The sequence below is a fragment of the Drosophila gunungcola genome, unplaced genomic scaffold (assembly GCF_025200985.1).
Source record: "Drosophila gunungcola strain Sukarami unplaced genomic scaffold, Dgunungcola_SK_2 000001F, whole genome shotgun sequence".
NCBI classification, from domain to species: domain Eukaryota; kingdom Metazoa; phylum Arthropoda; class Insecta; order Diptera; family Drosophilidae; genus Drosophila; species Drosophila gunungcola.
In genome coordinates this window covers 2,276,869-2,302,986 of record NW_026453197.1, presented here as the reverse complement: position 1 = coordinate 2,302,986, position 26,118 = coordinate 2,276,869, and the positions used below count along the sequence as shown (strand labels likewise).

General features: G+C 37.6%; 2 protein-coding genes across 7 annotated transcripts in view; one reads left to right on the top strand and one right to left on the bottom strand.

Annotated features, from left to right (window-relative positions):
* LOC128261339 (potassium voltage-gated channel protein Shaw) overlaps positions 1–26,118 on the top strand; it is a 48,114-nt gene that overhangs the window by 4,730 nt on the left and 17,266 nt on the right. For all 6 annotated transcript variants that reach the window (XM_052994992.1, XM_052994994.1, XM_052994993.1 and 3 more), the window contains exons 2-3: positions 5,043–5,486; positions 25,831–25,980. In XM_052994992.1, the coding sequence (XP_052850952.1) occupies positions 5,443–5,486; positions 25,831–25,980 (194 nt within the window). In that variant the 5' untranslated portion in view covers positions 5,043–5,442. The remainder of the gene's footprint in view (positions 1–5,042; positions 5,487–25,830; positions 25,981–26,118) is intronic.
* Positions 18,899–23,241, bottom strand: LOC128261340 (aldehyde dehydrogenase, mitochondrial). The gene is made up of 4 exons (XM_052994998.1): positions 22,990–23,241; positions 21,066–21,214; positions 20,909–21,005; positions 18,899–20,338 (listed from the first exon to the last, which is right to left on the bottom strand). The coding sequence occupies exons 1-4, from the start codon at positions 23,110–23,112 to the stop codon at positions 19,145–19,147; spliced, it is 1,563 nt and encodes a 520-aa protein (XP_052850958.1). The 5' UTR covers positions 23,113–23,241; the 3' UTR covers positions 18,899–19,144.

Sequence of the window (26,118 nt, the reverse complement as noted above, 5' to 3'; positions counted from 1 at the left end):
GCTCTGAGGCAGTTGAAGAGATTTTCAAAAGTTACGCAAAAATGAAAACACTGCCAAGTGGAGCCGGGCCATAACTGCCAATGAGAGTTGACGGATGCGATGGTTTTCCACAAAAACTAGCGAATAACGTTGGAGAATGGGAGGAAAATCAAAAGGAAAACATAAATTTCACTCTGTGCTGACAGCTGCTGCGGATGTCGATAATAAATCTTAATGCTATGATTTCGAATTTCTAGTTTTTTTTTTTAAAGTGTTAATCGCTGTTTGATCTAGAAGAAAACGTTTTACAACTGAATTTTCATGAGAGAAATTGCTGCAAAAAGATTTCTTCAATTGATACATTTGTCATTGCCAGCATTTGAAAGAGTGATTCAGGTATTTATAAGTAAAAAGGTATATTTTATTTGTTGTAACAGGTTGAAGTAAGCGGTTCTGACCCTATTATGTATATATATTCTTGATAAGAAAAAGGTTACAAGTTTAGTCAGTTAAACAAGTCTCTCAGTTTAAAAGCTATCTGCATTTAAAATTTTTAAGAGTTGTCCTCCTATTGCAGGTAGTATATAAGTCGGATCGAGGTAGATCGGACGACTATATAATATAGCTCCTACGGGTACAATCGAAAAAAAAATTATTTGTAGTACAGTACAATTCCCATATTAACTTAAAATCTAGCTCCTATTAGAACAACCGGAAATTTAAAAAAATAAATAAAACAGAATTTGAACTTCTTTTTTTTCAAAACTCTTTAGAAAGTTCAGACAAAAATTATTTTTTCTATTAATTTAATGCATTTGTATATATAAATTGCGGGTCCTAACTTTGCAGAGGGCTTTTCTCTCTGCTTTTCTTTCTTAATAATTTATGCATCTGTCAAACATATACTTCATATGCATAAGAATCGGCTTGGCTGGGAGGAATAATGAATGGCATAAATTACAATTCAATTTCTTATGGTCTATTATTTAATGCCTGACAGGGGGAGGACTTTCAGGAAGCTGCCACGCCTTCGCTACTTTTACCGTTTTGGGCCGTCGTCCTGAGAGCCATAAAGTTCGAGCTGCTGCCAAATAGTAATCATATTTTCGGGCTCAAAGCAGGCAGTACCACAAACACGCTGGGGCTAATCCCATTCGGTCCAGGCCAATGATTTCAAATGCGCCGCATGACGGTGGGTAGCCACCCTCTTTTCTCCGCCTGATCTCGGCGTATTCATAATTCGATTTTTCACAATTTTCTTCGTTGCCCCTTGTTCATCTACTTAGGCGCCCCATTTGCTGAGTTGCTTTTTGCCTTGGCCAATGTTTTTGCGATTACGTGTGTCCTTCCCTTTGTTCTCCAGGATGTTGTGGAGTTGGTCAGACAAACGAATTATGGATTTGTTTCTATTATCATGGGCCAAAGCTCTTTTTGCTCCGATGTCGGATTATTGCGGCTGCCTTTTGTTATTCTGAACAGGTCGAATAAAACAGATACAAAAACGACATTCTGAAGATTAGCTACTAGTATGCCAACCACCAGAAACTTTTTCTCTACAGTTGCAGATGGCATTATTTGTCATATTTTCATACAGTAATGTTCTAGAACCAAATATATCAGAAAATTAAATAAATGTTCTGCAAATTTAAAGATGTTCTGCAATTTTAAATAATTTAGAATAAAATAGAAACCTCCTATTCTTATTGACCTAAATATCTTGTTTGATTTTCATACATTTCTATTTTAGTTCACAAACTTTCAAAAGATTTTTACTTCAAGAACTTTTCTTTGATGCTGATAAATAATGCAGTCACAAACAATAAAGTGAAGCTAGATTGCTTGTCATTTGGATAAATTTTGCCTGCAAGCACACAGTCAGATAGAGTTTTCTTCTCATTTTTTACAAGTTTTACAATAAGTTTTTGTATACCCACTACCCTGTCAATTTTTAAAATTGGTGTTTCTTAACCAACAAAAGTAAATAAACTAAGTAAATTGAGTTTGAATATTTTTGACTTGTATTCAAATATAAAAATGTTAGAAATAATTTATTTGAAACCTCAATAGCAACCGCTTATTCTATGCAAAGAAATTTGTGCAGTTTTATAAAAAAATGTTTTCAATGTTACAATCTTGTCAATGTTTCTGAAATGTGAAGCTTAAAACATGGACCTTAAAAAAATACATTTTGCCCGATTTAATTCAACAGTAGCTTATTAATTTCTAATTTTATGTGTACATTATGATATTTATATTTACTTTTTAATGTTCTACTGTTAATTCAACAGTAGCTTATTAATTTCTAATTTTATGTGTACATTATGATATTTATATTTACTTTTTAATGTTCAAAGTTTTAGAATGCTGATTTGTAATTGTAAGATACATTTTCCAATAAGGGTAAGGGTAATCCAGACATGACCCTTTAAGTCTTTAAGTTTTTTTTTCGATATCAGGCAGGAAAAGGAGGTGCTCTGTCTTTCGCAGAACTTTGTGCCCGCCATCTCGCCTCCAGCTCTTGGTTGGCTCTTGGCGCTGGTTGTTTCCGCTCTGGACAATTGGACAATGGCCGGGCTGACCTTGTTCGCAGTGCTTTTCCCGCGACGCCGGAGGAGCCCGCTTCCTGGGCATTGATTTTCGCCATCATCACCAGCATCGTTGGCTACATGCATCTCTAATTTACAAGGAAAACTCAACTCGATTTATGGCTCTGTGTGTTGCCATTTGCTGCACTCTTCATTTGCACATTATTTCGCTGCAGCGAAAGGGAAACGTTTTGTTTGACCCGAAACTTTTTCTATTTAGTTTCGCCGTAGTTTTGTTTTCAGAAAAGTTTTCCTTTTCCCTTTCCCATTTCGAAGTGACTTTGCTGCATTTTTCGATTGGGCTGTGGGTAGCATTGTTTCGGATTTTCCTTTTTTTTTCGCTGGCACAAGCCCACACCAGGAATCTGATTCGAATTCCGACTCCAAGTCAGCGTTATCTGCGTCCATTTTCATTGCTATGTTTTAGCCGGATTTTTATTGTCTTTTTTCAAGGCGGTTCCTTTCCCAGTTTGGTTAATGTGGCGTATGAGAGACGTGGCGTTTATGCAATTAAAATGGGTATTTCGTGTATTGCAAACATTCAATTAATTCCGGCCATTTATTTATACTGGCCTCATAAATAATGTCTGCATGAGCGAAGTTAAATTACACACAGATAATTGAAAATGCAAAAGATTTTAAAGGAAACCATGCATTTATTCAATGTGTTTTTATGTGCAATATGTAAATTATGTAATAATATATATAACTTAGACATTATTACTAGACAATAGATTGAATTAATAAATAATAAAATAAATAATTAATAATAAACATATTATCAGACATTTAAGTACAATATATACATATACCAAAATTTAAAAAATTAAAGAAGCTTAACTTAAAACGTTGTCTTTAAAATAAAGCAAAGATTTTCTAACCGGGGAAATTTCTCAGTTGCCGCTTGCTTGTCAAAACCGCAGCTGAACAAGAGTTGACAACCCCGAAGGCATTTAAACAAATCGCTTCCATCACAGCACAAAATTGGCAAAAACTTATTATTCACTTTTGCACACATTGGCGCATGAGACTCTAAGGGAATCGACCGAGAGACTTGATAGGGCCCATCCTCGAACATGCTGGGCCTCACTGAGCAAGTGATTGATTTCGGGGGAGTTGGCTGAAGACTGAGAAGTGCCACTAGCAGGCGGTGCAGCCGTGAAGTGGAAGTGGAAGGACGGAGGAGCCCAAAGACAAAGCGCGAACTGAAAGCACTCAGCGACAAGGACCTGCTCCTGTCAATCCTCGGCGGAGGCAGCCACTTAATGAATGGAAAGTCTCTCTAAACGCCGCAGAGATTGATGACGCACTTGATGCTGGCCCAGCTGCTCACTCGGAATCTCATTCTGACTGCAAGCCGTATTTCCTTTTCTGCCGAGTGTCCTTTTTATATAGTCAGTCACTCAGTCAGTTGATCGGTGGAGTGGTCTTGTCGCTACCTCTGCCCTGTTGCCTCGTCTCCTGCTTCCGTTTAACCAACATTTTGTCATTTTGACAGCGAACACATGGCCCCGGCTTACTCCTCCCGAGTCCTGGCCCAAATGCTGCTAAGGTGCGGCCAAGTAAAAAATTTGCATACTCAGCCAAAGCGACTTGGAGACAAAAAGGGAAGCGTTGAAGCGTATGTATATATAGGAATTCCCAATGCAGGTCTGTCTCCATATCTGGCCACATCATTGGGCCATAAAACTGCCGCAGTGACGAGGCACAACGCTTTCCTTGAACGAAAACTTTCGCTTTTCTCTTTGCATTGTATTTTCGCTTCATTCGTACTATTGAAAATATTCTCAAATTCATTCCGTTTTTTGCCTTCTGGGGCTTACGTAGCGTATGCGTTATTTCCGCCAGTCTTTTCAGCGGCCTCTACTCCCTGTTTGATTTTACAAAGTGAAACGATGAGTCGTATTTTTTATTATACGAAGGATTTTCGCTTATATCATTTTAAAAATATTAAGGGACTTATGTTTTGTTATAGTATTTTTTATTTTTTCGTGCTATTTACAATATTTATATTTTTATTTTAAATTTACCTCAGTTAACTGAGTGCAATTAATTTTCGTTTTGATAAAGTTTAATTTTGGGGGATCCTTGACGACTGGTAGTTGCAATTATTTAGTCAGGTTCTGTCGACATCTTCTTATTAATATAGCAACATTTTCTTTGCAACAAAAATTCCAATTATAGTTTAACTATGATGGCTCTTGCCTTGAAGAAATACTTCAGAAATGCATTCCACTTAAAATATCTAATTAAATTTGAGTTTGTCAAAGGAAAATAGTTTCGACGCTGGCGCACTTTTGCTCAACTGGGATTTCCTCAAGTATTTGTATACACATGTACAGTATTTTCTGTTCGTATACATGAACATGTATCTTAAGGGCATACAACGCATTACTGCACAGATATTAACCCAATCTCGGTTTGCATATTACTCTACTAAAGTCCTTGGAATATATTTTGTTTCCATTTTATTTTCAGCCAAAGGACAAACGAGGCGCCGAGAGCCAGAAGTGGGAAAAGGACGATGGAAGGAGAAGGTAGGGAAAGCTAAAACCATAAACCCAAAGCCACCAAATGCAAGTGCAGAACAAACTCAGCTGGGAGTGCTGAAGAACCAAGGAAGAAGGAGGAGGAAGTGCAACCTGCGCCCAAGTCTAATTAAAAAGTCTCGCCTGAGGCTGCAGATTGCTCATACGCCGTGGGGAGCGCGAGTGCCCAGGTGTTCGTATATGTGTGTGCCAGCTTTCGGTACGAATCTAAAGTTTACAACTCGTGAAAGCCAATCGAGTGGTGTCGAAGTTTTTGTTCGATTTTCTGGCGAGCCGTCAAAGAATTAGTTTGGCATGCGGCTGCTGTTGCCACAACTGTTGCCTGCAACATGGATGGCGAAAATCGGATTATACTCAATGTGGGCGGAATAAGGTAAGATTTTAAAAGTAATGTTAGTTTGCTTATACAAAAAATGATTTAAAAAGTAAAACTAAATTTAAGACATCAATTAAAAACGAAAAGTTGGAATTAGTTTTTTTTATAAAGCTTTTGTGCGTTTAAAAAACGGAATATTGTTTTTGACTTTGTTTTTAGGGGCAAATCATTTCATTTAAATTTGAAAACGGGAATATTTTTTTAAATTAATAACCCACTGAAAAGAAATTTAAATATAAAGCAAAATATTATCTTTCTTGTGCTTAAAATTTATTTATATTTCATTTATAGCTATTTGGCTGAAGTTTTCATGCTTCTGCGGCATAAGTGGGGGCTTTTGTTTATGCTTTTGCGAAATCACGTAGCACATCCTGTTGATTTAATATATTCGCCATATTTGTGTGGCCATAGAAACACACACTCACTTTCAATCCCATTTCGCACACTTCGGCTATCGACACTGTGTTTTTGTTAAACAGGATATTTGGGCAGGATAGTTCCATGTATTTCCGTCATTATTTGGGCACTGTTGTGATTACGCTTGGCAAAACAATGGAAGCGATACGGAGTCTGTTATCCTAGCCAACAATATGAAAGGGAAAAAATAAGAAAAACAGAATAGAACAAGTAAAATGGTTCACGATTTGTGTTACAACCGGAAATGTTGACTCTCGTCTGTGTGTGTGGTTCAGTTTTCGGCCTGTGTTTCCGTATGTACTTTAATGTAAATAACTGTGCTCTGGCTTTGAGTTGTAAGCTCCATTATCAGCATCGTCATCGGGCCCATCATCATCATCATCATCATCATCATCATCATCATCATCATCATCATCATCATCATCATCATCATCATCATCATCATCATCATCATCTTCATCATCATCATCATCATCATCATCATCTTCATCGTCGTGTGTGGCTGTGCTTTTTTGGGGATTCATGAAAGCCTCCCTCGACTTGGGCCCTTGTTTGCATGAGCGCACTTTTCTGGCTGAGAGCATTTATCCAGCTGCAGATTTTCGTGCCTAGTTAATAATTTATGATTCCGTTAATGGGCAATGTGAGAGCGCCGATTAAGCAAAAATTCCCACTACATTTTTCGGTTACTCTTCTCGGTATTTCTGTTTTGGGCATAGTGTACAAAAGTGAACAACACAAGTCTCCCAGAATGGAAAGTTTTTTTCGTGTAATTATACCCTTGCAGAGGGTGTTATAATTTCAGTCAGAAGTTTGCAACGCAGTGAAGGAGACGTTTCCGACCCAATAAAATATATATATTCTTGATCAGCATCACTAGGAGAGTAGATCTAGCCATGTCCGTCCGTCTGTCCGTCCGTCCGTCTGTCTGTCTGTCCGTCCGTCTGTCCGTCTGTCCGCCCGTCTGTCGGTCCGTCTGTCCGTCCGTCCGTCTGTCCGTCCGTCTGTCCGTCCGAGCCGGATCGGACGACTATAGCATATAGATCCCATAGGAACAACCAGAATAATAAATGAAAAAATTATAACTTTGCTGTTTTTTAATTTTTTTTTTAGTTTTTCGACATATAGTAATGGTTAACTATTTCAGAATTACTGTTTAAATTTCATCAAAATCGGACGACTATGACATAAAGCTCCCATGAGAACAATAAAAATAATAAAAAATTTTCTTTTAAAGATTTAATTTTTTTTGTTTTGTAATTCTCTTTGAATTATTAATAATTTGAAAGTTAAGAACTGCAAAACCGTAAAATTAAAACCAATTTTATTAAAATCGGAAAACGTATTATATAGCTGCCATAGGAACTATCGAATAACTGAGCTGCAAATCATCATAGCTTCAATGATTTTAAACATAAACGCAAGTATATAATAATTTTAATGTTTTCAAGAATATTTAATTTTTGCAATAGCTGCAAGGGTATATGAACTTCGGCTTGCCGAAGCTTGCTTCCTTTCTTGTTTTCAATTACAATTGAACAAATTTTAAGCCATTTTTTTGTCAGTCGCTGAACCATGTTTTTGAAACCACTTTGACCCGAACAAAACGGGTTAATTTTATTGCTGCCAACATATTTTGTCCGCTCGGTTAACCGCACTTTGCTAAATTAACAATGCAATTGCACTTCCATCATTATGGTATAAATTCTATATTGCTGTGTGTTTTTTTCCACAAACCGCAGCAGTGACCACAAAAAAGAGAATGAAATATAAACAGAAAGTAGAAAATTGTGGCTAAATGCATTCAACCAGTTTCAAAACCACCACGCATATAAGGCAAGAACAATAAGCTGACACATTTCTTAAAAAAAATGGAATACAAAGAATCGCTTGAATGTGGTATCATCAGGCCGTTTGTGGGTAGACCAGTTAAAAGAAATATTGTACTTGTGTAAACATTTAATGCCTAGCAAAAAAATTCGAATTAAAAATATGCAAAAGGGAGCAAGACTATGGTACATGTATGCATGTTTAACTAAACCAATATTATTTTTATGCTAAGATACAAATTAAAACAAGAATGGAAAATACAGGTTAAATTTATAGTACACAATATGTTGGTACACACAATGTGTTGCCTTATATACCTAGTAAAGTGTATTTTAAAAACTAAATTTTGATTTAATTTTTTTTTCAGATGGCAGCTTCCAAAATCGCCTGCTATCCCTGTACAAAAATATATATAAATCTTTTACCGACATTTCGCATTTAATGGATGAAAGCTTCGGTTCAGTTTCGCTTAAAGGCCCCCAAAATGGGTCGGGAGGGGGTGTTGTAATATGTCACACTACTCGAATGGTTGTTTAAGTCCTGTCTGCTCTCCGTTGGTGTGTGTTTGTGTGTGTGCGTTAGTATCCTTCTAGACTACAGATACTATTGTAGCATACTTATGCGGGCCACTGCTGGCTGACTGGCATCACGCTGTCAGTTCGCCGACGTTTTTAGCACAAATAATACATGCACAGACATACAAGCATTGTTCGTGTTAGCGTTAAATAGAATACATTGCAGTGCGAGTGTATTTTGCTGTAAGTTGTTTGCTTTTTTCCCAAGCTTCTCCAAAAGTTGTCGCCCTTAACGTAACGCCAAGAAAATGCGCTTAAAAAACTTGAGGGCCACGAAAGCAGGTTAAGTTCTATTAGGTTGTACAAAACAAGAAAATCCGAGTAAAAATCATTCAGAATTTTGCAACAAGAATAGTGTATGACCCCTATTGTGTACTGTCCATATTGAATGCTATGTCCGCAGAATTTACATATATAAACACATTGGATACGGAATCGAATTAATGATGATATTCGACTGATTTTCTTTCAGGTTGTAAATCAATAGCTTTACCAATTTTACACATCAATTGAATAGTTGATTATGGCTTACAAATAGCTAGCATGCTCATTTCAATTCTGAAAAATATAAATGCATATATGTTTTAATAAACGCAGTTGTGCTCAAACGAAAATAATTAATTGTTAATTGATTGAGCATTTGTTGCTTTTGTTCTGTTAATGACAGCGAAAGATTAACTAATACCAGAATGGCTAGATTATAAATCGAATTTAATATATTATTAAAAAAAAAGAACATACATTTAAATTTAGTTCTGTTGAGCCTATACTTTTTTCCTTAAACTATAAAAACTACTTTGTATTGAATTTATATATCACATTGTTTTTGTCGGAAATTTGAATTCTGGATTTCAGTTTTTTGAACACTTGTTGTTAGGTGTTGTTAGGTTTATGTGCTTATTTTACCTTTTCTTTGTTGTAAAATTCAGAATTCATAGGTGTTCAGATAATCTTGGTATATATGTATATATATATATAAATTGCGTGGGACATTTTTGTTTTTCCTTAATGTTACTGTGACTTTTTATTAATTTTTTGATCAAGTGATTTGGTAAGTCATTCTTTTTTATTAAAATTGGACAACGATGTTATATAGCTGCCATAGGAACGATCCACCCGTATATGCATTAAACCGTAATATTTCTGATTTAAAGAATGTTTAATGTTTGAAATAGTTGCAAGGGTATATAAACTTTGACTTGCCGAATCTTGCGCCCTATCTTGTTTTTAACATTGTTTGTTTGTTATTTACCGCATACACAAGCAATTCTAAAATTGTATTAACGTATGGATGTGTTATGACTAAAAAAAGAGAGTCAGATGATTTAAAAATCAATACGGATAAATTGCATTACCTTAAATGCAAAAGTAATTATTTTGCAATTTTACTTCGACAATAAATATATAAACTGTTGTGTATTACATTTATTACAAATTCCGATTGTTATTGAATTTGGTTCCTCGCTTTCATCTAAGTCTTTCAACTAAATTCCCAATCATGGCGAGCATGAAAAGCTTTTTATTTTGCACAATAATAATATAAATTCTATGTATTTCGTCAAGTTTCCCTTGGTATTTGGATGTGTGATGATTATCATTGTGATTACGCGGCATTTTTTGACATAAAAAGAGAGCAGGGAGCTGAGCAGAGCAAATATTGTATGGGCAATGGCTTGGGAATTGGTCGGTTTAAGTATGGGCGACTCCCGGATCCTGCTGCTCATCAACGCAGACAATTGCACACTGATTGTATCTTTGATTCACGCACACATTGGCAAGCACACACACACACACACACACACACACAGGCAATAAAGCTGCCACTGTGGTTGCCTTTCAACACAAATACACTATACTTAGTGCCGCTGGTTGTTTGTTTGTGATGCTGCGTATTTCCGCTGCCATTTTCTCCTCGCCATTGTTGGAATTTGCCCAGCATTCTCTACCCTTGGTGCCCTCTTCAATCTCATGCCATTGTGTGCGAATTAAACGAAATGGCTAATGAAAAGTTTAACAGTCAATAAATAAAGCGGGCTGCAACGTCAACCATCACAGGGTTTTGCTCTTGTACTCACAATAGAAGATGAATGCTGATTTCTTCTCATTTATATTATCTTCAAAGCTTTAATTTGTTTATTGGCTTAAGCTAAGTGTTTTTGGTTGTAAGCATTTTATTACCGTAATGGTATTTTGGCAAAAAAAATATTAACACTTACACACTACCGGGATTTTCTACAATAGTTCCACAAAAATGTTCGTATAATCACATTCTTTTACTTTTAATTTGCAAATTATCTTTGATATTGACTCGGATGAACTGCTTTTCAATTGTTATTCAACTTTACCTCAGGACACCTATAAAATTGACTTATTGTCGTGCTGCTGCAAAGCGGAACAAATAAGTGGAAGGACGCTTTGGAGGATGACAAATTGCTGACAAGCATTCTGCGGCATTTGCTGCAGCACAAGTAAAGAAAGCCAACACCCGAACAAAAATAAAAAAAAAGTATAAGTGAAAGCAGAAGTGAAATGCAAATGCTCGTGCCGGTTTCACTGCTCAAGTAGCCGCTTAGAGCCAAGTGACAAAGACAATGGCCCAAAGCGAGTCCTTCCGCGTCGCATACACACACTTGCACACACACAGGGGAACAAAGGACTCTCAAACGACGGTGCGAAAAAAGCGGAAAAAGCGGGAAACGCTGGAAAAGCTGACAAAACCACAGGCAACAAGGAGCCAACCACAATTTAAAATCAACAGCTGCGCGTGTCTTAACAGAAGAACGAAAAAAGTTGAAGTAGCGACTTGAAATGCTTCTCGGATTGTTTTTTGTTTTTGTTTAAATAGCCAAGTTAAGGAACGTGGCCGGGGCGGAAACAGCTAAGTAATAAATAAATTTCCTGCTCTTTTGCTGTTTTATGTGTTTGGACCGCTTTATTGCGGCTTCGTCTGCAGCGCCTAACGCTTCATTAACTTTTTGGCTTTTAATATACTCGGTCAGACCCGAATTTCCGTCTTCCATCCAATCATCTGCCGCCCTTAACTCCTATATATACTTTCCACCGCTGTTGTTGTCACTCAGTCAGGCGTTCATCGAGATCTCCTCTGTCTGATGGTGCCACAAAATTGGAAAACATTTTTGTTTTTTTTTGTTTGTTTCGGTGTTCTTTCTTTTTTGAAACTTCAGCAGAAAAAAGGGCCATAAAATAAATAAACAATGAAAACGCTACGAAAACGAATACCGCCTATGGCCTAAAAAAAAACCGCTAAAATATTGCCCTCTTTAACCCTTCTGGGTGTCGAGGTGTGAGATTTAGTGACACTTTTCCTGGCGGGTATATTTTGAGGGCTAGGCGCATTAAAAGAATTTCAAGGCAAAATGCTTAAATTGGCTAATATTCTTAAACGAATATTTAAAGTCTTCTGGTTTTTTTCTTTAGTGTACATTTTTGAAATCAATCTGTTTTCTCTTTCTATTTTATTTTTATTAAGAAAAATTTTTATTAATCGTTTATAAAATTAGCAGCTAATAACTTATTCATGACAGAAACTGTTGTTGATATAACCCCTTTTTTCGTTACCACAAATTGTTATTAATTTGCATAAAAAATGCTATTTGAAACATTTCAAAAACGTTTAAATGTCAATAGTCTTTAAGGGCACAGATTTTTATTTCAAAAATCATTTTTCAACTCTTTCTATGCATCAACACTAGCACACCCCTTTTTGTTTGAATATAAAGTTAAAATATTAAATACATATACTAACAAGAAACATTAAAGCTATGATGATTTGCAGCTTAATTATTCGATAGTTCCTATGGCAATAATAAAATAAAATTAAAAGCGTAATTCTGAACTGTCAAATTATTAATAAGTCAAAAAGAATTAAAAAAAAATTACAAAAGAAAAGTTAAAAATTGTTTTTAAATATTTTTATTGTTTCTATGGGAGCTATAAGATATAGTCGTCTGATTTTGATGAAATTTAAACCATAATTCTGAAATATTTAACGATTACTATATGTCGAAGAACTAAAAGAAAAAATTAAGAAACAGCAAAGTTTTTTTTATGTATTTCTCCGATTGTTCCTATGGGAGTTATATGATATAGTAGTCCGATTTCGATAAAATTTAAACCGTAATTCTGAAATATTTAAACATTATTATATGTCAAAGAACTAAAGAAAATTTTAAAAAAAGGGAAGTTATAATTTTTTTTATATTTTTTTTCCGATTGTTCCTATGGGAGCTATAGTCGTCCGATCCGGCTCGTTACAAATTTTATACTACCTGCAATAGAAAGACAACTTTTGGGAAAGTTTAATGCAGATAGCTTTAAAACTGAGAGACTATTTTGCGTAGAAACGGACGGACAGACGGACGGACAGACGGACATGGCTAGATCGATGCTGATCAAGAATATATACACTTTATAGGGTCGGAAATGTCTCCTTCACTGCGTTGCAAACTCCTGACTAAAATTATAATACCCTCTGCAAGGGTATATTAACGATGTTACCAAGTTGTTGAAATTTGGGCCGATCGAAACCATTAATTCTTAGTAAATTGACTCTGTTAAATCCAACCAATATATTTGGAATATTCCTGCCATTCGACAGTTTTACATTAGACGAAATATATAAAGCTCAGTCTAACTGCTCTCAATTAATTTGTCTAACTTTCTTTAACAGATTCAGATATCTTAGACTTCTAAAAGTTGCGGCATATGCTTGTTCCACAGTTGAATAAACTCTATAAACTAGCTGCATGAAACTGAATTCAGTGCCTCAATTCAAAAATTCACAAAGAAAAAAGAAACCATCTCAACTTATGGGTTAACTTTACCGCTCATGAGTGTCTGTGTGTGTGCTCGAGTGCGTTGAATGGTTCGTTTATATGCGGGGAACAATTTTTTTAACTCAAAGCAGAACAACAGCAACAAGCAAGACCAAGCTCACAAAAAATGAACAGAACCACAAAATCATATTGTAAGCCTTGTCAGCTGGCACACGCTTACAAACACAGTCCTGCACAGAAAAAAATATAATAACCAAATCATAAATTTTTAGATTTTTCCATTAAAACGATTTTATTTTGGCATTCCAAAATGGCATAATTTATCAAAGTATATTTTTAAATTGCTAAATACAATTTATTAAACTTTTAAGTAGATTAAAAAATGTTGTGCCAATAAAATTAAAAAAAAAAAATGGTTTTAAGAACCAAACAAAGCGGATAATGCTAAATTTTTTCTCTGTGCACACACACGAGTATATCTTGCTATTTCTATGCGTCCTTGTGCAAGGACTTCCGCTTCCTTCCCGCGCCGCGTGTGCGTGTGTTATTTTAACAGCAATTTTAATGAAGCGCGAAACCGTTGAAATACAATTTGTAAAGCTGAGGGGCTGTGGATAAGGATGTGGACGCGGGGTCTTGCCGAAGCGGGGGAGGAAAAACAAACCCAGAAATGTACGGCATAGTGGATGAGAGGGCTGCGCAGGAAATATCTGTTCGAGCCAGGACTTTTCCAGCCTCTGGTAAAGCCAAATAAAAATGGATGGCAAACGCGTTTTGGCTCGGGACGCTGGTGTTACTTTGTGACTCGCAAACGCGTTTTGTTCGCGAGTTTGTGCGAGTTAATTAAAAAGGGTTTTACAATCAGCGCACAAAGGTCTCCCCGGGGGCTGGGGTCCTGTTGCTAAAGGAGAAAGTCTTCATATATTTCAATGTTGTTTCGTCTAGGTGATGGGGGGCATTAGAAGTTATGACTAAATTTGTTTCGTCGGCAGTCCCTAATAAAGAAAACTCGGGCGCTGCTTTATTTGCAATTGTGCGTAAGAGCCTCTTTAAGCTTTTTAAAAATATTTTAATGTACTGGAGTGAAATAAGACATTTTAATGCTATTTTGTTACTGTGCTTAAACGGGGCTAGAAAAAAAACCGAATAAATAATATGTATAGCATTCCTATGTGTACGGAGTTATATATTCTTACTCAAAAACGATTTCATGATAAAGTAATTAATGTATGAGTATAACAAGCAATCTTTACAAATTAAACAAGAACTGTGCTTATATAAAATCCTATAGCAAAAGTTTCCCAAGTGGCTGCCATAAGTATTTTATCATGCCCAAATTTTGTAGCCAAATTATAAAACTACATAAAATATAATGCAAATGGTACTGGGTAATTTTTGTTAAACTTTAATGCAAGCCATAAACACTTTTGCAGATTCTAAGTGGTTTCGGCTTGTACTCAGCAACAAAAACGATGTGTTCCTTTGAAGCTGTGATGTGGCTATGTTGTTGGCCCACTGTTGCCACAAAAGGACATTTTCCTTCCACGTTATCGCTCATTTTTGCCTCCTCTAAAAGCCCGACCGTTGTTTGCTTTGTGTTGGCCATGTTTGCTGTTTTTAGCGTCTAGTGCAACGGGGCTGCCTGAGCAAATATTTGAGCAAGTTAATAGCCAAGAGCGATGGCGATAGCGATGCAATGCCAGGCAACTCATCAACCTCGCCAGCGTCTGCGTCTGGCTTTTGTGACGCCTCCGGCATGCCCGAAAGATTGTGTGGGGGTCAGAAGGGGTAGGGGTATAGGTATACCATCCCATCAATGGCTCTTCTCACGCCAATGCGCCATACACTTCCACTTTATGCACATTTCCGGACTAGCGCGGCAAACAAAAAATGATTGACGGGGGCCACAGGCAGGGCGAACAAGACAGAAGGCATTAATCCCTTTTCCGACAGCCAGATACCTCGTACCTTGCTTATCCTTATAAACCCACTGACATAGCTCATACTAAAGCCGATCTGTAGCTTGATGGTTAAAATGGGTCAAGGTGAGGAAAAAAACTTTTCTTTTGACAGATTTTGTTCTAAGTAAAATAATATTTATTTTGCCGTTATAAGGAACTTTTGACTGTTGTTTTTAGAGCTTAGTTTATTTTTAATATATGCTGCTACTTTTGGCGTATTGGATATATTTTTTCGAATGAATTAATTTAATTAAAATTAGTTAGATCTTTAAAGTTATCTGATTTCTTTAAGCTTTATAAGTCAACTTTAATGTCTGCAACGATTGTGTGTGTGAAAATTTTACTTTTAAGATATTGTCAATAAGCGTATCGAATCAAAGAGCATCTTCAATTTGTGGGTACAGGGTACTCTGATGTTGCCGCGTTCGTGTGCGACATGTGTAACTGGAGGCGTGGCCGGGGGCGGACACGGAAATGGCATTGCATTCGGCAAACAACAAAAGGCCCGCAACAGTCGGCGGGTTCTTAGAGCCAGACGAACCCGTTGCCGAACGGGAGGATGATGCATGGGGGCATTTCCATTTGAAGTGGCATCAAAGCCATCATCGTTTTCACTTTTGTTGCAGCAGTTTTTGCTGCTGTCCCCGTTGCATCAAAATGCGGCTGGTGTTGCAGGACTGCAGAGTTCCACCTTATTGACTGCAACAGCATTTTTGCGCATTTTCATGCTATTGACGTTGATGGCGTGAAAATCGATGGCATTTGCGGCGACCAAAGCCAACAAATGCGGGGTATGTTGAATTTTTAATTACTGGGTTGATTTTGGTAGAGGTTAGGTCAATTAAAGAGTTTAAAACAGAACAATCAATCGATGTTGTTGCACACGTGGATCAGTTATTTTTAAAAACCCTCCTGATTTTTGGTCTTAATTTTTAATCGTTTAAATATTTCTTAAATTAGGCAATCAATTTGACCTTTAATTCAATAAGAATTAAAAGGCAGATCAAAGAAATAAATTATGTACAATTTTTTTTTAATGTGTAATTTTAAGCATAAAATAAATATCACAATAAAGGCAAAACGATTAAATTTAAATATTAATATGTCGATTATCATTTATTTTAGTGAAAATTTATATATACCATACTTGGTCTTAAATTTCGATTAATTTCATATTAATGGGGTCTCTTCACCAATTTCTCCACTTCTTATCCCTTTTATACCACTGTGAGTAAATCGCATTACGACCATAAAATGGAAATGTGTCTGTGAGAGCATTTAGCCTGCTTAACGGAGGTAATAGGCCAACGACGAAGGGAAATTGAAGGACTGGCTGAGGGAGATTGGGAGGGCCAATATGCTGACACATCTGGTATGAAACTGGATCGTAGGCACTTTATTTGGGTTAAGTGCGTTGCAGTTGCGTGAGTGAGTGTGTTGAACCCAATTTGATTTTTCACTTATGAGTACTGGCGGTTTTCTCGCGTTTCCCGAGCGATTTTAACGCATTTATGGACGGTGAAAACATCGTTGCATAATTTTGGGCTGAAATCATTTTGATCTGGGTTACACTGTTAATACTTGTTAAGCTTTTTGTTTACCCGCCTTCTGATTCTGTACCCTCTTTTTGTTCCTCTTGCCTTATTTTTTATTTGCCCTATTGGCTTATCTGCACCGTGTCCATGGCCATTTTCCGGCTAATGATCAAAGTGCTGGCATCTCTGCGATGTCCCAGTGGGAACAGTTACTTTTCTTCTGAATTTGCTCCCCTTGATTCCCTTCTTGGCAGTCCCTTCAGTCGCTGAATATAACAATGTAATCGAGTGTAGACACAGAGATAAACTTAAATTGCCGGACTGAAAAAAAGTGACTGCAAATTGGCCAACGTAGCGTATAGTTGATTTTTGGGTGGCTCCCTTTTGGCGGCTTTCGCAACGGTGGGCAAATGCTGAATTATAGTTTTGGTCTGGCAGGATAATTAAAGTACGGTTGGCAGTTTATAAAATTGCTGGCTGAACATTAAGTCCGTTGAAAAATGATTTTCAATTATGCCCTCGCATTCGAGCCTGAACTAAGAACTACAACGCTCGAGCGCACCTGTGCACGCGCCTCAATGCGCACGGCTGCGCTTTTGGCAATCATCATTCCTTTTCCCATAATACCCCATCCTAACTGAAGTCCTTTGCTGGCCCTGTTAGTCGCCTTTTTTCGTGTTGGCCACCTGCCATTTGGGGTATTAAAATTGCCCATGGATCATTTGCAATTTTAACAGTTTTTCCAGACTTTCTCCATAGTGCTTTTTGCTCGCTTTTTTTATTTTGGTTTTCGTTCTTGAATACGTATAAAGCTAAAACCAATTTAAAATAACTGGTCTCAAAAATTGGTTCTAAATTCCTGAATACAGGAGGTAAAAATAAAAATGGATTAGTATGGAAAAGGATGCAAATCGAATGTGTTAAATGTGTTGCGTGTGTGCAAACGGCTTACAAAATAAAATTTAATTTCAGATAAATACAAGAAGATATGAAATAATAAATTAAACACGATAAATAGTGTTATATAGTTTCTAAATCTAGATACCTACAAGCTGACAGCTAAAATGAAGAAATACCAATAAAATATTGAAATAAGAAAAAGATTAAATTTACCTTTGAATTTTATGTTATGTCGACCGTGTGCTTTACTTTAAAACGAATTATGTGTGAAAGGCATGCACATGGCATACAACATTTATTTTTTATTGGAGTAAAGTAAATTTTAAAAATATAAGCTCATAAGTTCAACACTCATGGAACTGTTCTCAAAATATCGATCTATTCGCTGCAAAAAGCTATTTAAAAATTGAATGCCAACCTCAGTCCCAGTAAACAAAACAAAAATCCATTTGCACTTTGACCTATGGTCAACGTAAAAATTGAAATACAAATTTTAAATAAATTGCATACAAATGCGGTTATTCAATTTCGAAAACGGCAAAGTGGAAAATAAGGGAAAAAGTTTTGCACTAACCGCAAAGCACTTGACACGCTCAGCTGCTGTCCAATCTAATGGACAACTTTTCCTTTTTGCGATGATGTCGGATGAAAGACGACCTGCTGTGTCTGTGTAAGTGCTGGTGTGTCCTGATGTGTGTCCTAGTCCCCCAGCTATGCACACATAGATACAGAACAACACAAACACAGGCATTCTGGGCTTAAACAAAACGATGGAAAATGCCAATAAATGCAAATAAATGTAAGCTTATTTCTCCTAGATGGACGAGCTAGTTATCCGAGCTCCGTGTGCTTGCTGCTCACTTTTTCCCATTGCTTTTGGCTTCATGCTAAAAATAACAATGTTTTGTGCAGTGTAAGCTGTGTGAGGAAGTATCTGGATGTGTGTGTTTGCTTTATCTTGGTGTTGTCGGATAAGCAAAATAATGACATTCAGTTCAGAGTGTGCCATAAACAAAGCCAGGAATCTATCGGCAAACATTGGGATCACACATAAGAACACTCTTGTACAAAAGGCAACATAAAACAAATGGAAGGAAAACGAGCTATCAATTTGACAATGAGGTTTCCTGAAATTCCTTACAGCTGTATTTTAATGAAAGCTATTTTAAGTTGCTTCAATGATTGAGTTATGGTAATTTTGTTGGCTATAGTTTACCTGGTCCAAGTCATATTTTAAACTACTTACGTTAAAACTTATATATATATTATATTATTTTATAAACTGATCGAATTAAATTAATTGAAATTCAATTTTACTTTGACTTAAACTATGACTTTAAAGATCGTTTCTTATTAATTTGTAATACACAACATTAAATCCCAAAATATAAAACGTTTTATTTAAAAACTAAAATTTTCTCAAAAACTTTATTTCAAAATAGAGTTGTACACTTAAACAGAACTAACCGAGTGGAAAGAATACAGAAACTGACCGGAGACAAGCATATCCAACAGATGTACCTATACATGTGTTTAAATAGAGATGTATATCGTAAAGCAAGCGATTCCACCGGAGTTTAGAGCATCTAAACGGGGCGAATCATTTTAGGTTTCCCTCTTGGAGGAAAGCGTGAATCCTTCTTAGGAGTTCTTCTGGGGCACCTTGACGATGACGCTCTTGACCTCCGTGTAGTTGGACAGGGCGTACTCTCCGTTCTCGCGTCCATGTCCGGACATCTTGTATCCACCGAACGGAGCCTGGGCAGCGAGGGCGTTGTAGGTGTTCACCCAAACGGTTCCGGCGCGCAGACCACCCACAATGTAGTTGGCCTTGTCCAGATCCTTGGTGAAAACAGCGGCGGCCAGGCCGTAGTCCGAGTTGTTGGCCCGCTCGATCACCTCGTCCAGCTTCTTAAAGCGGATCAGCTGCTGAACGGGTCCGAAGATCTCCTCCTTGGCAATGGTCATGTTGTCCTGGACATCGGCAAACACCGTGGGCTGGACAAAGTAGCCGGGCAGACCCTCGGGACGGCTGCCACCGGCGACCAGCTTGGCGCCCTGCTGTTTGCCGGTCTGGATCAGGCCCAGGATCTTCTCCATCTGCTCCTCGTTCACCTGGGGACCTTGCTCGGTGTTCAGGTCAAAGGGATTGCCCACGGTGCGCTTCTTGGCCCGCTCCGCACTGCGCTCCACGAACTCATCGTAGATCTTGTCCTCCACAAAAGTACGAGATCCCGCACAGCAGCACTGGCCCATGTTGAAGAAGAGGCCAAAGTGAGCGGTCTCCACGGCGTAATCCAGGTCGGAATCGGCCAGGATAATGTTGGGCGACTTGCCACCCAGCTCCAGAGTCACGCGCTTCAAGTTCGTGTTACCCGAAGCCAGCTGGATGAGCTTGCCCACATCGGTGGATCCGGTGAAGGCAACCTTGTCCACATCACTGTGGTTGGCCAGAGCAGCGCCAGCTCCTCCGAATCCAGGAACCACATTGACCACGCCCTCCGGGAAGCCAGCCTCCTTCACCAACTGGGCAATGTACAGGGCAGTCAAGCTGGTCTGCTCCGCCGGCTTCAGCACAATAGTGTTGCCAGTGGCCAGGGCAGGACCCAGTTTCCAGGCCATCATCAGGATGGGGAAGTTCCAGGGAATGATCTGACCGCAGACGCCCACGGGCTCGTGACGGGTGTATGTGAAGAAATCTCCATCCATGGGAATGGTCTTGCCATGGTTCTTATCCGCCCATCCAGCGAAGTAGCGCAGGTTCTTGATTGAAAACGGCAGATCCACGTTATAGGACATGCTGTAGGGCTTGCCATTGTCCAGGGTCTCCAAACTCTGCAAATAATATAGAATTAATAAGAGCTTCTATAACTAAAATGAAAGAAAAAGGAAATCCATTTATCTACAGCTGGAATCTATTACAAATTTTGACAGAAATTTAAATAAATATAGATAGCATTCAAAGAGTTAAAGTATTCAAGCAGCGTTATTCCTATTATAGGGTACCGTTTGGTTTCAAATTCAAATGAGCCAGAATAACAATTTATATTGCAGGGTCCATAAAAAGTTAGTTGTAACCACTACAAATATTATTTTTTCAATTAATTTTAAAACGAGTTTTCATTACTATCTGTTCATGCTGGAAGCAACAAGTTTAAACTTAAGTACAACTTTTATATTAACAACAAAACTTAAAGGCTGTGCTTTGCACTTAGATTTAAATAATTGCAATCGCTTAAAGAATAATTTCATAAATGTAAGCAAAGAGTAATAAGCAACGTTATATGCCAACTGGGCATATCAGCACGCAAAAGATTTAAATTAATTTAGCCTTTTTCTCCCATTGGTTAATGGCGTGCCGCCTCATATCTGACTATATATAAAACTGTAGTTCTTCATACTTACGGCCAGGTAGACCTGATCGCGCTCCATTAGATCAGCCAGGCGGTAGAGTAAACGTCCGCGTTCCGAAGCATCCATACGACGCCATGGAGAGCCCAACCTACAAATTACAAAATGGTCATAAATAAAAAAGTCAATTAAATCTCAGCTTGGTACTCACTTGAATGCACTGCGGGCAGCTTTCACGGCAATATCGATATCCTCCTTATCACCGGCCTGAATTTCGGCGATGGTTTGCTCTGTGGTTGGGTTAATGGTGGCAAACGTTTGGCCCGACTTGCTCTTGTGCCATTCGTTGTTGATAAACAGCTGCAATAAGGAGTTTATTGCCATATCATTTCCATAATCTTGCATATTGCATTTTGGTTAATATTACATCGTTTTATGGAAGTGTCAAATAAAACCGCTCCTCAATATGATAAGCCCTTGAATGCTGTTTTGTTGTTATTATTAGCCGCAAGTGCGTGTTTTTTCTCTATCGCAAACGGCTGATTGTTCAGTTTAGCATGTGTACCTGACAATCCCCCAACCCGATTAATCAGAAACGTTTACCGAATTAAAATAAAGTGAGCTCTCAACCCCTCACGTCATCCCAAGTCGATTCTGTTTACACTAATGCTTTATTTCTTTTATTTTATTTTGCATACATCCACTTAAGTATTTCACAATGTGCTTGCGAATACAAAACTTTCCGTCAGACATGGCCAAACATAAATACAGCGACTAAGGCACGTGTACATTTTTAAATATATATTTTCGGGGGTCTGGCTAGACGATTAAACTGGTTCCATGAGAAAGTTTGTCTTATTAAAGTGTGCCATGTTATCTTCATAGCATAGACCCACAAAAATAATCAGGCTACTGGCGATAAGGAGTGGAAACAGCCAATATAGCAACAAATACAATTAGATGAATCAGAAGATAAGAAAGTTTGTGAAGAGTATAAGATCGAACGTAAGATGTTTTTTGCATAAAAAAAGTTAAACGCTAACTTTAAAATCTATCAAAGCCTGCAAAGTAAGTAATACCCAACTAAATTAAGTTTGGTATAAATTAACTTTAATTTATATATCGAGTATGAATTCTATTTCAATTGCTAATACGTTATAATTTTCCTTAAATTCAAATCAATAAATAAATATTTTTACTCGTTTTTAAATATGAAAAAGATACATATATGTAACAAGTTACAAGGCTTAAAAAATAAATTTAGCATTTATAATTTTAAAAAAAAAAGGTTTAATGAACAGCTCACAGTAAAATATTTGTTTTGTTGAGGGTCGGTATTTGTTGTTGTCTATCTGAGCATCATATAGCAAAATTAGCTGTCTTAATTTGGACACAAAAAACTCATTTGGCTCGCTGGCTAACCGCAAACCTCTCTCAATTAAATGTAACGAACGCTATCACTAATTGTGACACTAAAAATAACAAAAAAAGATAGCAAATTCGAAGAGTTTATGCAAATTTCCCTAGAGGCAGAAAAAAAAACCAAAAAGAAGAGGCAGAGAAGATTTAAAGAAGCCGAATTCGCGACAAACAAATTTGTTTTGTGCGGGCTGCACTGACGTAACAACGAAATGGGAGAATGGCAAACAACAAAAATCAGAAGCAGAATTAACAACAAAGGCGTGCGGCAATAACAAATATAGCCGGCGAACTTGTTGTTTTTGCTCTCTCCATATACATATAGTTTTTTGGTCGCCGGTCTTTCGATTCGCTTAGGCAGCGTAATCCCCTGCAATCTGCTACGGCTGCCGATAAAAATTTGGTGTACGTGATCTGAATGTCGTTAGGTTCGCATATCTTTGATTTGCCAATTTTTTTTTTTGTTAAGCACAGATGGGGAAACCTAAACTGGAAAACCTTAAAACTTGATTTCGCATATGTACAGCATGAATGTAGAGCACTTGAGAAGGGGCGCTGAGCGATAACAGCTGCAGTTGCCCGCCCAAGGTCAACTCAAAAACAAGTTTCATGCTTTCTTTTTTGTTGATTTTGTTCTTCCAATTGCGTTAGCGATAACAATTATTTTTAATTGTTTTCACTTTTGTTTTTTGATTTTAATTTTGGCCTGGACTTACCCCGGTGTAGAGGACTTCGGGCGAGGTCTGGGGTTGTGGGAGAGCGGAATAGTTAGCCACAGCTGCCGCAAAGTTCTTGCTCTGGGCTCGCAGCAAAGCGCCGGTCTTCAAAACGCGCAGCATTTTGATCAGTTCTTACTTTTCCGGATAAAAAAGGTGAGCAAATTGTAGAGAACGCAAAACAAGACCTGCGTGATAATTGCTCAGCGGTCGTCGGGCAACTGAGTAGAAGTCGTCGCGTTGCCGCTCGCGAAAGCTACGGAGTAACTTTTCAAGAGTCTCAACAGTGATGACGGATGTGGGGCATAAACAGCAGCAAAGCCAAATTTATCTGTTCAAGTGAATTTCCCTGAAGGGACAACAATTCCAAGGAAAACATTTTTTTTCATATAACAAAAAAATGTATATGAAAAAAGTCGGACAAAACCTAATAGGGTAAATGATTTAAGGGGTAAGTATAAATAACAGTATAAATTAATAGTTATCACCACTTTTAAGCAACGAAATATTATAAACAATTATTTTGATATAGAGCTAAAATATTTTATATATATTTGAAATAAGTCGCATCAATATCCACAAATAATATTCAAGAATCGCATAATAGTACCCATATCGAACTTTTAAAAGGCTAAGTTTCCAACCCTGATAGCCGCTGATAATGTCAGAGCGAGATGGATATATAGATAGCTAACAAACAATCGCTTTAGTAAGCAGAACCAGAAAGAGAAAGAAAACACTAAAAAATAGTGTTAAATACTGTAACTTACAATACTTTATATACATAAATTGCATTTGAATGTGGCGCTTGTTTTGTATGCGAGAGAGGGATTATTATAATATTGTTTATCAAATCGCCTTGGTATGAAGCGAGCTATGGATAGATTAACTTGACAACGCTATAAATTATCATCCAATTTCGCTTCACAGGTACAACTTTCAGGAATTTTATGAGGTTCGTAGACGATTACTTTCTTAAAATTGCTTTGAATTTCATGTTTAAGGGAATTCTTAAAAAAAAAAACAACTACAAGTGTTATCAGCAATCGAATAAAATCATAAAACATTAGTGAAATGTCAGGTTTCAGCTTATGCGTTTTTTATTGATCGTTAACTGGATGTTTATTTGGCCGCTTTTACACTCCATCATTTTGGCTGACTCTTCAACATCTTTCATCCCTTCTCTTACAACTCACATAAAACAAATTGTTTTAGCATACTTTTTGGCTGTCAGTCATATTACAAGCGAAAAATTGATGGGCAAAAAGAGGAAGAAATTTATTCGACATAATTCATCAAATACAATTTAGGCTAATTTGTCAAAATTTATTTCAGTCGTTAACCGAAAGCTCGGCACAGCTGTCAAGTGAGTCACGCACTCGCATCGTTGCTTAAAATCAGGACATAAACAAAAAGCTCACCAAACCAATCACAGACGGAAAACTAATTCAATACAATGCCCCCACCAAAATCCGTATGCAATTGAAGAGGAGGCTGAGTAAACATTTGTTTCGGCTCCATTGCCTTACCAGTGGGTCCTCTGGCGGGGCCAATTACCATCCCCGGACCGCCCGAATAAACTTTAATGGCTATTGTTATGCGGCGGTCCCTGTTATTGATGATTCTGCTGTCGATGCGGTTGCTGTCCTCAGCTGCGTGAAATATTTAATAACCGAAAGCAAACAGTTTGGCGTAAAAAATAAATTGCATATGGACAGCCCAGCTCAGGTCCGTTCGCCAGGACACGCACTTAAATGTCGTTGATTGCTGGATCAGGCAGGGACTGGGTGTGTTATAAATGCGAAAATGAAATTTACAACAATTTGTTGGAAATTACTTTCAATTGAATTTAATTACGCCTGGTGGGAGTCGTTGTCGTTCCTCGCGCTAGTATAATTTTATGGCTGATTACATAAATGAAGTTTTGTTTGTGTGTGCTGGCGTGATACTCGTGTGTGTAGAGTATTCCAGGTGAAGTAAAGGCTGGAATATGTTAATTACATGTGTATTATTTGTGTTTCCTGGGAATGAAATTGAACTTCCCAATGGAACAAGAATCAAGACTGTTATAATTTGCAAATATGTGCTTAATCTGGATTTGATTTGGATTTGAGAATATACATATGTTTCAATAAGACTAAAACTGGTTAGTAGTTATTTATTTAATTGACTATAACTGCTTAGTAAATTTCGACTCTAACACCGTTGCATCGCATTTATTCGCTATGACTCACACTGAACTACATATTTGCATATTCATATCATGAGAGAATGTCAGAAATGTCCCAAATTGACTTTTGTTTGGTCAGCAAATATATTAAGAAACGCCAGACATGGTGAATGGAAATTCCATCAATTTTGTGCGGTAATGATCTCTGACAAAGGCCAATTCAAACAATGGAAATTCTAGACCAAAATCTTGTGACCCACTTTGGACCTTGGCCACAACCACAACTAAAAACCCTAATGCTTTATGCTTTTGGAACATAAAAAAGGGAGAGTGAAAAAAAGCCGTGTGGAGCCATGGGAAAAAATACAGCAAAATATATGCAAATGGCTTACGGTTTGGTTTTTGCTTACACTTGCTTTAACATCCCCCTATTTTTTTCTTCCTTTGCAAGGCTCCACCTTTTTTTATCGCTCACTTTTTCAGAGACTCGAGTTTCATGGCTCGATTTAATGGCGCTTGCCGGAGAAGGGTCAAGCGGTTGGCGGGATATTATGGCTCCAGTAATTTGTTATGTTATTAACCGGCACACATGGCGTATGCGCAATGCGTACTAGTAGTTGACATGCAAATTCCCCTAATTTATGGCCATACTTCGCTTGTTTTCATTGCAGATATGAAACCTACAAGGCTACGCTTAAGAAAATCCCCGCAACACGTCTCTCCCGACTGACTGAAGCCCTGGCCAACTACGATCCGGTACTCAATGAATACTTCTTTGATCGCCACCCCGGGGTCTTCACCCAAATCCTCAACTATTACAGGTAAGTGTCCAAGTGCTGAGCCGAGCTAATTAAGCTGCTGAAAGCTGTTTATACGTGCAATGACTGTAAATGTTGGCTTGGAGGGGTCTTAAGCATGGTAATTACATCATTTAGTTCAGACAGCAACGGCGGGAGGGA